The following is a 16,805-nucleotide window of genomic DNA, read 5'->3' on the forward strand; positions in this document are numbered from 1 at the left end:
CTGCACCTAATAGTTATAGGTTCATATATTTCAATTTTATTTAATGTTCTTTCCTTTTGGGTAAGGTTATTTGAAAACTGATGGATACCTTACCATTTTTGGTGGCATACTTATCCAAAATATGGTTTTATTTCCATTAAAGAAATTGACCCCATTCATTGTGATAGTTATATGTTGTGAGTCATTTTAAGTTCGCGTCTTGTAATAATTGTTTAATGTTGCAAATCACTTTAAGTTGGCGGTGTCGTGATAATTGTTTAATATTGTGAATTATTTTAAGTTTGCGGTGTTATGATAAATGTTTAACATTTGAATCATTTTATATTGGCAGCGCTGCGATAATTCTTTAACAATTTGAATCATTATTGGCAACACTGTAATAATTATTTAACATTGTGAATCGTTGTAATAATTGTTGAATGTTGCCAATAGTTTTAGGTTGGTGGTGTTAAGATAATTGTTTTCGTGCAAAAACCAATGTGTCATTAATCGTTTTAACTTGACCGTAATATTGTTTACGTAATTTTAATATGAGAAGATTCGAATCATCAGCTAAACATGCAACATAAAGTTTTTTTTTTTCTAAAAAGAACAAAGAAATTACAAAAAAAAACTTCTCTCCTCGGGCAGCCAACACCAACAAAGTCCCAACAAGCAGACCAAATACGGGACTCAGAAGAGAAAGCTTGACCCACAGCAGCAAGGGCATGGGCAACAAATTCAATTGGCCTCACGGAACACATGATGGAAATCAATAGCAACGAAACGACAACCAAGACTCTGGATGTTCCAAATAATAGTACGAAGCCTCCAGGGGACAGGATTTTAGAATCACCTTCAACTTTCATGTACCTTAGCCTGCAGTATTAAGGGCTGCATGCAGCCCGTCTAGCAAAGCTTGACCCTACGCAATCAACACATTAATTAGCAGTACCAACTTTTCGAGCTCCAGCAAGTAAAGGGGAACCGGACGCATCACGGATAACAAAAACACTGGCAGCTTGGCAATTGAGGATAACAGACCCATTAAAGTTAAGCTTGAGAGACGCACCATTAGGCAGAGACCATCTAATCTGGGAAGAGGGCTCCATAAGAATAGTGAGAATTGTGAGCTTAATTTATCACGCCCCGGACCCGGGGTTGGCAAAAAACCTCAAATCCGAAGTGCGAGTCAAAAATAAATAAACAAAAATGTTACAAAGACCTTTGATGCGATCCAACAATTTATTAGGTCCCAAAATCATTTTTTATTGATTTTAAAGTTGAAAAATAGAAAGAGAAAAAAAAAAGTAATAGACTGTCACCCAAATATATTTTTATGTGTCAAAAATCTTCGGAATGTTCTAAATTAATTTTACTAAACATGTGGTGCGACGAGAATGAATCAAATTTTGGCTTATAATGAATCTTGTAAAATTCCCTAAATCGATTTGAAGTGGGTTATAACTCACATTTTTGTGAAGAAAAAAAAATTGAAATTTTTAGTTTTTGGAAATATTTTGCGTGGGACCTAAGGAAAATGTTGCAAGACCTTTGGATGTGATCTTACCATTTATTAGGTCCCTAGATTATTTTTTATTGATTTTAAGAGTTAGAAAATAGAGAAAATAATATAAACTAGTTGAGGGCCCCCAAAGTGATTTAAAGGTGTTGAAATTCTTTGGAATGTCCTAAATTAGTTTTAGAAACATGTGGTGCAACAAGAATAACTTGAATTTTTGCTTATAATGATTCTTGTAAAATTTCTCAACGTCGATTTAAAAACGTGAGTTTAGAAATTTTTATTTTTACGAAATGTTTTATGTGGGAAAAATATTGCAAAGACCTTTGAATGGATCCTATAATTTATTAGGTCCAGAAACAATTTTTTTTATTGATTTTTAAAATTGAAAATTTGAAAACCCCTAAATATATTTTTTTTGTGTCAAAAAATCTTCGAAATGACCTAAATTCATATTAAAAAAACATGTGGTGCGAGAAGAATGACTTGAATTTTGGCTTATAATGAATCTTGGAAAATTTTCCAAAATTGATTTTAAAACATGGGTTGTAACCCATAGTTTTCGTGAAAAAATTGAAATTTAGTTTTTAGAAATATTTTATGTGAGAGCTAAAGAAAATGTTATAAGGATCTTTGGATACTATCCTTGTCACATACCGGCCCGGGCGGGACCACTTCCCGGGCCCAACTCTACCGTAGCACGATATTGTCCGTTTTGGGCCCCGACCACGCCCTCATGGTTTTATTTCTGGGAACTCACACGAGAACTTCCAAATGGGTCACCCATCATAGGAGTGCTCTCGTGCGCTACTCGCTTAACTTCGGAGTTCCCATGGAACCCGAAGCCAGTGAGCTCTCAAAAGGCCTCGTGCTAGGTAGGGATGTGAATATACATATAAGGATCACTCCCCTGGGCGATGTAGGATGCCACAATCCACCCTCCTTAGGGGCCCGACGTCCTCGTCGGCACACACGCGACCAGGGTTAGGCTTTGATACCAAATGTCACATCCCAACCTGGGCAGAACCACTTCCCGGGCCCGACTCCACTGTAGCACTATATTGTCCGCTTTGGGCCCCGACCACGCCTTCACGGTTTTGTTTCTGGGAACTCACACGAGAACTTCCCAATGGGTTACCCATCTTGGGAGTGCTCTTGTGCACTACTCGCTTAACTTCGGAGTTCCCATGGAACCCGAAGCTAATGAGCTCCCAAAAGGCCTCGTGCTAGGTAGGGATGGGAATATACCCGGGCGGGACCACTTCCCGGGCCCGACTCCACCGTAGCACGATATTGTCCGCTTTGGGCCCCGACCACGCCATCACGGTTTTGTTTCTGGGAACTCACACGAGAACTTCCCAATAGGTCACCCATCCTGGGAGTGCTCTCGTGCGCTACTCGCTTAACTTCGGAGTTCCCATGGAACCCGAAGCCAATGAGCTCCCAAAAGGCCTCGTGCTAGGTAGGGATGAGAATATACATATAAGGATCACTCCCTTAGGCGATGTGGGATGCCACAATACACCCCCCTTAGGGGCCCGACGTCCTCGTCGGCACACACGCGATCATGGTTAGGCTCTGATACCAAATTGTCACATCCCGGCCCGGGCGAGACCACTTCCCAGGCCCGCTCCACCACCGTAGCCGCTTTGGGCTTACTATTCCCTCACGATTTGGTTTTTGGGAACTCATGAGCAACTTCCCAATGGGTCACCCATCATGGGATTGCTCTAGCCCCCTTCTCGCTTAACTTCGGAGTTCCTACGGAACCCGAAGCCAGTGAGCTTCCAAAAGGCTTCGTGCTAGGTAGGGATGAGAATATATATATAAGGATCACTCCCACGGGCGATGTGGGATGCCACAATCCTACAATTTATTAGGTCACGTAATTATTTTTAATTGATTTAAGCTGAAAATAGAGAAAATAATATATAGGGGAGCCCAAGTATATTTTTATGTGTCAAAATTCTTCGGAATATCCTCTATTGATTTTAGGAAACATGTATGTGGTGCGACCACAATTGCTCAAGTTTGGGCTTATAATAATCTTGTAAAATTTTCCAAAATTGATTTGGAAAACATGGGTTATAACATTATATAACTCGCAATTTTTGTGAAAAAAAATTGAAAATTTTAGTTTTTTGAAATATTTTGCATGGAAGCTAGGGAAAATGTTACAAGACCCTTGGAGGTGATCCTACTAATTATTTGGTCTCAAGACTATTTTTTATTAATTTTTAAAGTTGAAAAATAGAGAAAATAATATAAATGCCCTCCAAATATATTTTTATGTGTCCAAAGTCTTCGGAGTGTCCTAAATTAATTTTAGGAAACATGTGGTGTGATGAGAATGACCCGAATTTTGGCGTATGATAAATCATGTAAAAATTCAAAAAATTGATTTGAAAATATGGGTTATAAATCATAGTTTTGTGGGGAAAAAATGACAATTTTAATTTTTGAAAATGTTGCAAGATGTTTGATTGTGACCTTATTATTTATTTGATCCCGAGAGTATTTTTTTATTGATTTTTAAAGTTGAAAATATATAGAAAATAAAATAAACTAATAGAGGGCCTGTCACATCCCGGCCCGAGCTCGACTCCACCGTAGCACGATATTGTCTGCTTTGGGCCCCGACCACAACCTCACAGTTTTGTTTCTGGGAACTCACACGAGAACTTCCCAGTGGGTCACCCATCCTGGGATTGCTCTTGCCCAAACTCGCTTAACTTCGGAGTTCCGATGGAATCCAAAGTCAGTGAGCTCCCAAAAGGCCTCGTACTAAGTAGAGATGAGAATATACATATAAGGCTTACACGATCCTCACCCCTAAGTGATGTGGGATCTTACAGGGCCCAAATATATTTTTGTGTTGAAAATCTTAAGAATATCCTAACTTAATTTTAGAAAACACGTGGTGCGTTGAGAATGACTGGAATTTTGGCTTATAATAAATCATGTAAAAATTTTCAAAATGGATTTGAAAACATGGGTTATTACTCACAATTTTTGTGAAAAAAAAATTGAAATTTTTTGTTTTTTTTATAAATATTTTGCATGGGAGCTAAGGAAAATGATGCAAGACCTTTGAATGTGACCCTACTATTTTTTAGGACTCAAGACTAATTTTTATTGATTTTTAAAATTAAACAATCCATAAAATAATATAAATTAATAGAGGGGCCCCCAAATAAATTTTTATGTGTTGAAAATCTTTTGGAAAATCCTAACTTAATTTTAGAAAACATGTAGTGCAACAAGAATGATTCGAATTTCAGCTTATGAATCTTTCAAAATTTTCCAAAATCGATTTGAAAACGTGGGTTATAACTCACAGTTTGTGAAAAGATTGAAATTTTTTGTTTTTTGAAATATTTTGCATGGGAGCAAAGGAAAATATTGCAAGACCATTGGATGTGACCCTACAATTTATTAGGTCCTGAGATTATTTTTTTTATTGATTTTTAAAGTTGAAAATAGAGAAAATAATATAAACTAATATAGGGCCCCAAATTTATTTGTATGTGTCGCAAATCTTCAAAATGTCCTAGATAATTTTAGGAAACATGTGGTGTGACGAGAATGACTCAAATTTTGGCTTAAAATGAATTTAATAAAAAATTTCAAAACGATTTGAAAATGTGGGTTATAACTCACAGTTTTTGTGAAAAAATTGAAATTTTTTAGTTTTAGGAAATATTTTGCATGGGAGCCAAATAAAATGTTGCAAGACATTCAGATGTGATCCTACTATTTATTAGGTCCCAAGATTATTTTTTATTGATTTTTAAAGTTAAAATAAAAAAGAGACAATAATTTAAACTAATGATTTTGGACCTTATGAAATTCACCGAATGACAAGGAAATGTTCTCTTGTTTACATATAGCATGCAATCATTTCATTAAAAGAGGGAAGCCCTTACTAATGGTGCAATCATTCACCATGATGATCACATCTATATTTATCATAAGGTTGAAGTACATTACGATATCTGATAATACCTCTTGTTATAATACAAGAAGCAATTCCGCTTCAATTTATTCCATGGTGAAGCTTAGTTATCAGCAGTATAAGTTAAGTTCACTACTAAGCTACTGAATTCATCCGGCGTTATAGGCTTTAGTCGCCGCAGTCGACAAAATCGTAGTTGACGATAAGGTGGCCTGATGCGTAGCCACTACCGTCGGTGTCAATTTGGTTAAACATATTCACATCCAAGTCTAGCCCTCCGTTGCTGCATTGATCAATAATTCTCACCACTGTTTGTGCTCCTGTCCCAGTGTTTGTCACCTGCACATATATAAATTCATCAAATTAAAATTGTACACACACATTTAGTATAAGAGCGTTCTGGTGCTAACAGTTAGTATGTTAAAAGGAACGTTCTAAGCTAATCAGCTAATATGTTAATGTAGGAGCGTTTTAATGCTAACTAACTAATACGTACCAAGAGGCACTTTCCGCAAACGTCCTCTCCGCTAGGGCCAGCAGGTCCGCAAAATGCAGTCCATCCATATTTGCTGCGCCATTCGTAGGATTGATCGGCATCCCATGTTGAGCAGAATGCACTAACAGCCCGCAAGTCGTAATTGATTTGGGCTGGATTGTAGAGGTGGTATGTGGATCCCACAGTAGCACTTTGTCCCCGCGCACTTCCCACTAGTACACAGATAATGACCGAAACTAACAATACAAACCATGGTGCAATCTTCCCTGCCATTTCGTGGTTTATGTGATCTGTAATTTACGGTTAGTTGAAGTTAGAGGCCGAGGGTAATCTAACCTTTGGGAAGTTGGAATTGTATGGGGCGTAGGCGAGTTAATTGGCTACCACTATCACCTTAACGACTCAGGACTCAACTGAGGGATGAGTTTTTGCATCGGCTTTGGATACAATAGATATAGAGGCTTTAAACCTTACTGTTGGACGTGACAAAGACGGCATACAGCAGCGCATTGTGAAATGTACAATACATATATCGTATATACTGACACGAGAGAGAGAGAGAGAGAGACTAGAGCAACTAGTTGACTTGTGTACTACCAGAAAAATATAGAAAATCAGATCATCACAATGATGTTTTGATTAATCCCGGTTATTAGATTAAGATTTTAATTTTATCATTTTAGTTATTCACATATACACATTATAATATTTGTAGGTGATAATTTACGCAAATTAATTAAATGATCAAAATGAAATTTAACTTTTTGATGAACTTCGACAAACCAACAATAGGCATTTACTTCAGAAGGCACATATCGCACTACACAAAGAAAATTGAGCCAAGAATGAAAAAACCTTTTTTTTCAAATGGTAAAGAACATTCATAAAACAATGTCCAAACAGACATAATACAACGTATGTAGCTCTAGAAAAATGAAAACTAGAATACCCAAAGAAAGCATTGAACTTGTGTGGGCTGCTTTATAGCTCTTTAAGAGCAATCTAACACTTTAGGATAAATACTGATAAACCAAGCCATGTGGTGTATCATTTTACGTATCATTAAAAGATGGACGACTTTGAAAATATATAAAGAAAAAAATAAATTCACATGTTATAATTTGAATAAAATAGGAACGCCACAAGCCAATTAGGGAGAAAGTGTTACCAAACATTATATGTAACACCAAAGTTAATTGATTTGGATTATTTGATCCCGTAAATTCAGACCATCCAATGCTCATAACATTTAATTCTATGTAATACTGAAGTGGACCCCAAGAAAATGCATATAAAGCCAATTAATAAACCCGACAGCAAAATGCACTCCTCTATTAAAACAATATTGTAAAAATTAATTAAGAATATAGGATTATATGAAAAAGTTCATCGTTATTCGCATGTCAAATTTACATGTAAGTTAATATTTAGAATCGATGCAAAATTTCTCATTGTTGTGTACTTTTGTTCTATGTATCAACTTGAACCTAAGAGACAATGTTGAGTAACGTAACAAGGTGATTTCCTGGATGCATCGATCGATCTGCATGGCCACTTTGACCAGCTTTCTACATATCTGCCGTCGAAGCTCATGGGCATAACTCACATTTAACATTTTGCAAGTCTTATTATATATAGTATGATGAAAGAATCAAGATCGATTTAACATAATTTACATAAATAATTTAGTATGATGAAAGAATCAAGATAGATTTAACATAATTTACATAAATAATTTGATTTGTAGTGAAGTTTTGGAAGTTTACCAGAGCCCCAGCACTGATTTCACATCTTATTAATAAAAAAATGGCATTAATAACAAGGATATCCTCTTCGTAATCGCAGTTGTATATACAATATCAACTACCAAAAAAATGAGTGATTTGACAAGACTCTTGATGAAACCTAGAGAAAGAAAAAAAGTCACTAGAAGGATCCCACCTTTTTACGAGTGGCGAATTTCATGCCAAATACCGAAACAATATGTATTGAGTGACGTGAAACACATGTATCTGTTGGACTTCATACATAAGAAAACCCAAATTTGATGCCATGAATAAAGTTGACGTTTCAATTTAAAATCAAATGATAATATGAAAAATAGCAAGAAGGAAGGCTAGTGCCACAATAGAAATCAAGCACCCTGATGGTCCTCTGCACTCGCTTCGTGACACTCTTTTCCACTAGGCCCTCATAACCCCACATAACTATATATTGACAAAATGTAAGTTCAATTATTTATAAGCACATGCAAGTTTTTTTTTGTTTTTCACCCTAAGGGATTCATCCTTTATTATTCATCCTCTAAACATAATGGATAATTAATAATTATAAGTAGCAACCTGAGAAGTAGGCACATGACTGCTCTGGCATCGGCAGCCAATAAATACCACAAGTTGATATCAAAGGGAGCAGTTTCCATTATTTATTAATCCCTTTTGGCTATAACCATAAGAGAAATGAGAGTAGCTAGTGTACGGTTTAATCGCCACAACTGACAAACTGGTAGTTGGCCATAAGTTGGCCTGGGGCATCGCCTTTCCCACCAGTGTCCGGTCATTTAAACACACCCTCGTCCAAATCTAGGTCTCCATTACTGCACTGATCACCAATTCTCACCTTTGCCTGAGCTCCTGTCCTCACGGTTGTCACCTGAGGTGTAACAAATCAAATGAAATTAATCATTTCCACACTACAAGAAAACACGGGTTAGTTGACAGAATTTTGTGGTGCCGACTTTCTTTTGCGTTGAATAGGTGACTCGAACAATAACGCTAACTTGAATTTCGTAAAAAAAAAACATATAGTTAAATGTGACAAATTTTCATGTTTATGTGACAAAAATTTGTAGCCACAAAAACCTTGTTTTCTTGTAGTTCTAGTAAACTCTAATTAAGCATGTGTGTTTGTCGCAAAAAAAATTACTTACTTCATTACGTACTATTCTTATATATTCACTTAGATGTGGAAGATTTGAATAACAAATTCAATATTTAATTATTACATTGTCTCATTATATAACTTATAACTTATATCCCATATAGGGTATCATTAATTGTATAACTATATCCAAAAAAAATAAAAAATCATGTATGGACGTACCCATTAGCACTTGCCACAAGATGCTTGACCCCGAAACCCGACGGTGCCGCTAAACGCCGTCCAACCAAACTTCCGACGCCACTCCAAGGGCTTATTAGCATCCCAAGTGGACCAAATCTAGGTTTCAGTCGAGGACCTACAAACAGTTTGTTGTTTTTTAAAATACCAAGAAATAAGACTTGTCCAAGAAACACAACTAATCCAGTCGTAGATCTTCTATCATTTGGGTCTCTTGCCTAATTAGCATCACTGAATGCTATTAAATTAAACTTTTCTCGATTATAACTGATTCCCAAATGCAGTGTCCCTTTTAAGTACCTCAAAATTCTCTTCACACTGTAAAGTGTGCAACCATGGGATTCCGCATAAATTGGCAAACCTGGTGCACAGAGAATGCAATATCAAGCCTGGTGAAAGTGAGATACTATAATGCTCCTACAATGCTCCTGTACAAAGTTGGATTCCCATAAGGCTGACCATCATCTTTAAGCAATCTGTTATATGGTAGACATGGAGCGTCACAAGGTTTTGACTCAATCATTTATGTCTTGACTAACAAATCTTGCACATATTTAGTCTGTGATAGAAATAACCTAGTTTTGGTATTGGAAATTTGTATTCCTAGAAAATAATGCAATGGTCCTAAGTCTTTGATCTCAAACTTAGCTGTGAGAGCTTGAATGACCTCTTGATTTGCACTAGTTGCATACCAGTAATTATAATGTCATCAACATATAAAAGATAATGACAATACCAGAATCCACTTGTTTCACAAATAAAGATGAATCAGAATATGTATTCTTGAACCCCAATTTAGGTAGAAATTCAGTGAACCTCTCATTCTAAGCTCTAGGAGCTTGTTTTAAACCATACAACGATTTATGAAGTTTGCAGACTAAATTTGGATGATTGGGATCCACAAAACTAGGAGGCTGAGCCATGTAGACTTCTTCTTGAAGAATGCCATGCAGAAAAGCATTCTTGACATCTAACTGTCTTAAAGTCCAACTAAAATGTGTTGCAAGTGCCAATACAATCCTCATTGTAGTTGGCTTAACTACAGGGCTAAAAGTTTCCCCATAATCCAGTCTTGGTTCTTGACTGAATCCTTTTGCCACTAATCTGGCTTTATGTCCAGCAATAAACCCATATGCGTGCTTTTTGATCTTAAATATCCATTTACACACCCACCAAATTCTTGTTTACAGGCAAAGACACTAGACTCCATGTACCCTAAGAATGAAGAGCATCAACCTCTTCCTTTATAGCTTTCAACCAAACATGAACTTTTAAAGCAATCTTGTAGGTAGCTGGCTCAGTCAGTGACAAATCAACACCACCAGATTCTTGTGGAGTATTCAAGAAAGCCTTCTTTTTCACAATTCCACTTTTGCCCAACTGGCGACTCTAACCGTTTTTACTGAACAAGTGATCACTGTGGCCAACTTGATCTCCAAATCTCGTTGCTATGAGATTATGGTATACTAAAACAACATTTAAACAAGTAAAATGTACACATTCGAGTCCACCTGTGGATTTGAGATAACTAAGTAAAACCGATTGTTCATTTGATTAAAGTTTAAACTACGCATCATGTTTACAAAAATTTAAAAGGAAAATATGCGTGGAGCATGAAGTGCACTTGCCAATATAGCATGTATATTCGCTGCAAGTGAGTTGAATGGTTTGAATTTTAAAGTGTAAATTAAAGTTGCTAAAAAAATTGTAAACTGGAAGAATCCTAGAAAGTAAGGGACAAAGTTTACAAATCCCAAGTTTCGTGTCGGTGTTCATGCAACTTGCGAGACCCTAGCCTTTTATACTATGGATAGAGTTGACATTTCCTGAACTGAAATCGAAATCAAAATTACCGAAACTGAAATTTACTAAACTTTTCGGTTCAATTTTGATAAGCAAACTTGGTAGGTTGGATTTTACCGTAATCAAAACCGAAGTTTTATTATTATTACAAATATATGATATATTATTGTATTTGGTTGAAATTAATCTCAACTATTGGTTCATAAAAACAATTTTATTCTGTTATTCTCTCTCCCTCCCTCTCGACTCATTCTCTCACTCTCTACCTCACTCATTTGCTAGTTGTTTTCAATTTCAAGTTTCAACTTAAACTTAATTATATGCCATTTAAAATTTGAAGTTACATAAAAATTTGACACTCAAATTCAAACCCACAAATTCGCATAAAAATTACACCAAGATTTGGCACCCGACGTTATTTAATATGGCTAAAATTGGGAGAGCCTATAATATTTGACCTAACAAACAAAGGCTGATTTATTTTTTCTGTTTACCAAACCAAACCGAAGCAAATCTAATTTGTTCAGGTTACCGAACCGAAATTTTGATTCGATCGGTTTTGATTTGATTTTTTTCGTTAACCAAAATTTCAGTTTGGTTTTTAATTTGGCATTTTCGGTTTGGTTACGAAACCGAAACCAGCCCTAGGTTATAGATTAGAAAATAATTCACTTCCCATAAGGAGAAGGGATATACGAATATTATAAAAATGTTTGACTTATTATCAATATTTGAATAGTTAAACATCTTTGAAAGAGAAAATTAGATTCTCAAATCCCAATTTTTATGCTGGCGGGTGATCTTACAGTTGCACAAAAGAACCACCATCTCTGGCATTCCTGCAATAATATATGGTCTTTATGCATGCATGTTCTTCTCTAATTTACTGTTCATGCTTCTGAGAATCGAGCTACCTAGCTTAGGTTCATTTCATATTCGTATCGTAAGTTCCTGCTGTGACTTGTCTGAGATGGTTAGATTCAAAGGCAGGGGATAGAGGCTAGAGGTGCATGAATGGAGGAAATGGTCCATATTATTTTTCAATTATTTGGTCCCGGTAGCTATCGATGCCATCAAAAGATATGAATACCGAAGAGAGTTAGGGTTTTACCATAAAACCAATTGACAATATGGAGAGTAACTCAACTCCTTACAAGCCCTTGTGACAAATTTTCAGGCTTAACATGTGGACAACACAAATTAGGTGAAGTGGAGCATGTATGACCGTTGGGTTTCACACATGAGCCAACCTGTTCTTTTACCATTAAAAAAAAGTTTGGGTTTCATCTTAAAATCAATTGGCAATATAGAGAATAACCCAACTTCTCCCATTCTCATAAATACTTAAAAAGAAATACAGCCGGAGGGTGATTTTTGTACTCTTATTCACCTTCTAAACAATTTTTTAAATTTGAATCGTTGATTTCTTTTTGTTAATCCAATGGTTAGAAAGAAAAATGTGTACAAGTATAAAAAATAATGTGCATAAATCATTTTCTCAAAATTTATCGAAGAATTGTTGCTTATAAAAGTTTCTTTTTTTGTTGGAAGGTGCTTATCAAAGTTAGATATTAACATTTTTATGCAGAAAACAGAGTGTCATTAGACTAAATAACCATAACCATGTACTTATTTAAACAGTGCTAGAAGTTTTATTAATTCCACACAATTACCAAATATGTCAGCAACTTTATACAAAAGTGCAACCAATTTATTTATATTGATATAAACCAGCAGGCACCAGCATAACCATGCACGTATTGTTGCATACATTTTGTCCGTCCTTCCTATAGAATTTTAGAAATTGCGTATTCTTTTCGTACAAATAATATTGGAGGATGAATAAACCAAACGCAAAACTTCAAATGTTAAAATATGTACTCTTAACAAATTAAGCTACAAATTTCTCGCATGAATTGCGTATTTAATCAGTCGACAGCTCGTTTGTTGCGCATAGCTGTCTAGAAATTATGCTTGTCACATACATAATTGATCAATCAAAAAATAAATGCCCCCAACAATGTGCACATGTCCCTGCTCCACCTTATCACGTATGTAAAATTCATGGATCTAATTCATCGTCTTCTCAACAAATGGAAATATAAATAAATGAGTGAGAATCATTATAACGTTTTATAAATCGATTATGTGTTATTGCACTGACACTTCTCGTAGTGATGTTGAAAGAAATTTTAAGTTCGAAATTTACCCGTCAATTATCAAAAGTTAATATAAAATTATGTCTTTTAAGTTACTAATAATATCATAATTTAAAAGGAAATGTCAGATTATTCTGAAAACTAACATTAAACATTCATCAAAAATTAAAATAAGAAAACATAATGCAGAGAATCTCATCATACATAAGGCATAAAGTACAGTGCCAAATTAAAAATTAGAGAGAATAAAATAAAACCACTATTGACAAGTAACACTGGCAATATATATTATATAATTATTAAACAGTAGGGCTATGGACAATAAAGAAAGTTGCACGTGAGCCACTATGAAGTATGAACATCTTCTATAATATATATTATTGCTTCTTGTCCCTAACAAATCTCCGAATATATTCTTCCATGTAACTTTAATTAACAACATTAGACGACCAAAAAAAAAAAAGAAAAAAATACAGAGTCACAGACATCCAAACTTCGTGCTCTCCATCTGTGTAGAGCCGGTCTGCTTACATTTGATTGTGTCCATGGCAGAAATATCAACCCACCGCAATCTAGCAACTTCTGTTCTTGCACTTCTCCACCGCTCTTGGTGCTGCAATGCAGTGGAAAAAATTAGACCAAATTAAAAGAAGACTACCATTTTATTTTAAGTTTTAGTTTAAACTTATTTGACAACTGTTTTCCCTTTTTAAAATTTTGCTTGATTTAAAAAACTGAGAGCTGAAAACAGTTGCCGAATAAGTTCTAATTTTCGTTCAATAAAAAATTAAAAACCAAAATTGTTACAAATTACTCTGAGTTTTCATGACATATTTAATTTAAGGCACTAACCAAGTCCAATAGCCTCAGATCCCTTCATTATTCGCAGGCGTTTGCATGAATTGACAAACATTCTGTGACAATCCAAGATAAATTTAGTGATGTGCAGCCTAATTTTGAACTAGATATAATTAAATTCGACTACTATATATGTATATGTAATTATGTATATGTACAATGTTAAGAAAAAACTTACTCCCATGGCACATCTCCAACAAGCATCCAATCTCCATCCTTGTCCTCATAACTAGGCACATACTCAGAACCACTCAGAAGGTCTATTAGTTTGCTCTCGTTCACGAAATCCTTCATTCCTTGTGACCCACAGTTACCTTCAATATTCCAAAATTAAGCAAAATTTTATCACTTGTAAATTACTAAGAGGAAAGGAGGGTATGAAAAACTACTTCTAAGCAATATATTCCTTGGTTTTTATTAATTTATCACAAACCATAAAACAAGGCTATGAAACTGAAATATAGTGGGTTGAAGAGAAAATCCCTATCAATTAGAGTACCACTTGCTTTATCACTTTGAATGTTACTAAATATCCAAAGGTATGAAAAAAATTGTGTTACTTGTAATTAAACTAAGCATTATTAATTAATTAATTAATTAAATTACCGATGGTGAAGGAGCTAAACATTTTGCTTAAGGCAGTAGAAAGCTCTTGGTAGCTTTTGTACAGCTTCAGGTCCACCTTACGCAAGTAGGGCGCGCCATCCATGCTGACTTTAACAAACGCTGCAGTGATACTGTTGGTCTTTTCACCCTCCTCAGAGCCACTCTTTTGGACGGCCAGGATGTTCTTTCGGAATGATCGGACAGGTGGCCACCCTACAGCTTGAGCCCTGTAATAATACAATAATGTGTAGTATAGTTAGGTAACATGTATTTACTACTTTACTCATATTATAACACGTGAAAGGCAATCTTAAGTCAACAAAGCTCTTTACTTTACAAAGATCGGTAAAAGAACGTTTATGTATGCATGCATACACTTACTTTACAAAGAGATTATTTTCACGATAAATTATTTTACTAATATATATCTCAAGGTATAACATGACAACTTTATCAACTATTATTATCACACGTAAAATAGTATATCTTTGGTACTCATAGAATTTAATCAATAATATACACGTGTGTACAGTAATGTTCTTGTCTATCTTGTTTTACTTTTGATGAGTTGTCCTTAATTCACGTTTAGTGGTTGAGAAAAAAAGCAAAATAAGATTCTATATGTTTTGTAGGTTTCCTTAGTCTTCCCGACAACCAACCAAACCATTCAAAAAATACCTATAATTCAATACGTAACGCAAACATTGTACGTAGTCCATACTCATGGCAATTATTTCTCTGGATGCATGTGATCCATGGAAAATAAAACCAAAAAAATAATGTATCAAACAAAACGACTTTCTAAGTTAGTGTTTCATGAATTGTAACAAGCGATTTAGATTCTAACTTGGTACAGAGAAATAATATATAACTTTGGTCAACTTAACAAGTGCTCGTTTTATGAGCACGTACTTAATTAATTCACAATTTTACGGTCGTCTTTCCGTAGATAAAAACCATTTGCATCGTCTAAACTAATAGAAAAATACTCTAGTAACAGTGAGTAATACTCGATGAAAATTATTTGTACCGTCTCAACTGACACAGTAATACTCAACTAACACACTAAGTAATACTCAAACTAAACAAGTAATTACGTAAAAAGAGAACTTACTTGGCAGCAGGAGGCTTAGTTGGATTATTTGACCTAGGAACAGGAGCAACATTCTTCTCCTTCTTCATCTCCTCCACTTGATCTTCATCACCAGCCGATTGATCTTCAGATGAAATATTGAGCTTCAAATCAACAGTTTCAGCAAACCCTCTCTTTCCAGTGTTCTTGGAAGCTTCACCATCCTTTCCAGCAGTGCCTAATATTCCACCAGGCAACCCCAGACGCAGTTCTGTCTCCTCAAAGTTTATCAAGCTGTATTTCTGATCCTGCTCTTCGTGTATCAGACCACCCATCGTGCTTCTAGGGGTTTTTCTCTCTTCTTCTTCTTCTTCTTCTAGGATTTTTCTATGTGTGTTAGGGTAAATATTTGAGGCTGTAGCTTTCTGGATCTGAACAACTCGATGATGTCTGTGAAGAGGGTGAAAAGAGAAAATGTGCAACGTACTTTGGAAGAAGTTGAAAACAGGTGTGGTGCGGGATGATATATGGTTTGCTGAAGAAATCTTTGGGTGGAATTAAACGGTTCAGATGACGCCAAGTGGAGGGTTCAGTTAGCTGGATCGCTCGGGCCTTGTCGGAAAATTGATGTCACGGGTGATGTCAGGTTTGGAATGATTGTGGGGAGGCAAATGGACACAAGACAACATGGCGCACTCTGTTTGCCTTTTATTTGTTTCCTTGCCATGGCTCCGTCTTCACCAATGGTTAATCATTAATTTTAAGGGGGGTTTTAACGAAAAATTCACGATATTATTTATTTTAATAAAAAATTATATTTTTACATTAAAAAATCAATCTTGATACTATTCATTTTACCCATTATTTTGTCTTTATCATTAAAACTCAAAGTTTTCAAGCCATTTTCATTAGTTTTCCTTAATTTCAAACTTAATTTAATTAAAGATAATATTAGAAAGATCAAAATTTTTAAATTAAATTTACAAATTAAATGATGTAGTTTTAGATAATTGGATATTAATTAAGATTTTGTTAACGTACTTATCTCTTATTTGATTTGTAAATTTAGTTTAAAATTTTATCTTTCTTGCATTATCTTTTAATAAAACGTTATTAAGTAAACAAATTATTCTTAAACTTTTATTTTAAAATCCAACTATAAGTTATTGACACTCCTTCAAAAATATCTCTTTCTAACATAATTGGTCTACTTTTCCTATTCATTAATATTTTTT

At 35.1% G+C, this 16,805-nt stretch overlaps 2 protein-coding genes across 2 annotated transcripts; both read right to left on the bottom strand.

The window, feature by feature from the left end:
* Window positions 1-5,624: 5,624 nt before the first annotated feature.
* LOC137744704 (pathogenesis-related protein PR-4-like) lies at window positions 5,625-6,225 on the bottom strand. Its single transcript, XM_068484488.2, has 2 exons — window positions 5,953-6,225; window positions 5,625-5,795 (listed from the first exon to the last, which is right to left on the bottom strand). Exons 1-2 carry the CDS (start codon window positions 6,223-6,225, stop codon window positions 5,625-5,627), a joined length of 444 nt encoding a protein of 147 aa, XP_068340589.2.
* A 7,159-nt stretch (window positions 6,226-13,384) lies between these two features.
* On the bottom strand, window positions 13,385-16,249 carry LOC137745192 (auxin-responsive protein IAA16). Its single transcript, XM_068485099.2, has 5 exons — window positions 15,613-16,249; window positions 14,499-14,725; window positions 14,071-14,206; window positions 13,887-13,948; window positions 13,385-13,647 (listed from the first exon to the last, which is right to left on the bottom strand). The coding sequence occupies exons 1-5, from the start codon at window positions 15,903-15,905 to the stop codon at window positions 13,607-13,609; spliced, it is 759 nt and encodes a 252-aa protein (XP_068341200.2). The 5' UTR covers window positions 15,906-16,249; the 3' UTR covers window positions 13,385-13,606.
* Between the last annotated feature and the right edge of the window lie 556 nt (window positions 16,250-16,805).

Source organism: Pyrus communis, chromosome 12 (genome assembly GCF_041283825.1).
Source record: "Pyrus communis isolate YQ-2024b chromosome 12, ASM4128382v1, whole genome shotgun sequence".
In the NCBI taxonomy this organism is placed as follows: Eukaryota; Viridiplantae; Streptophyta; class Magnoliopsida; order Rosales; family Rosaceae; genus Pyrus; species Pyrus communis.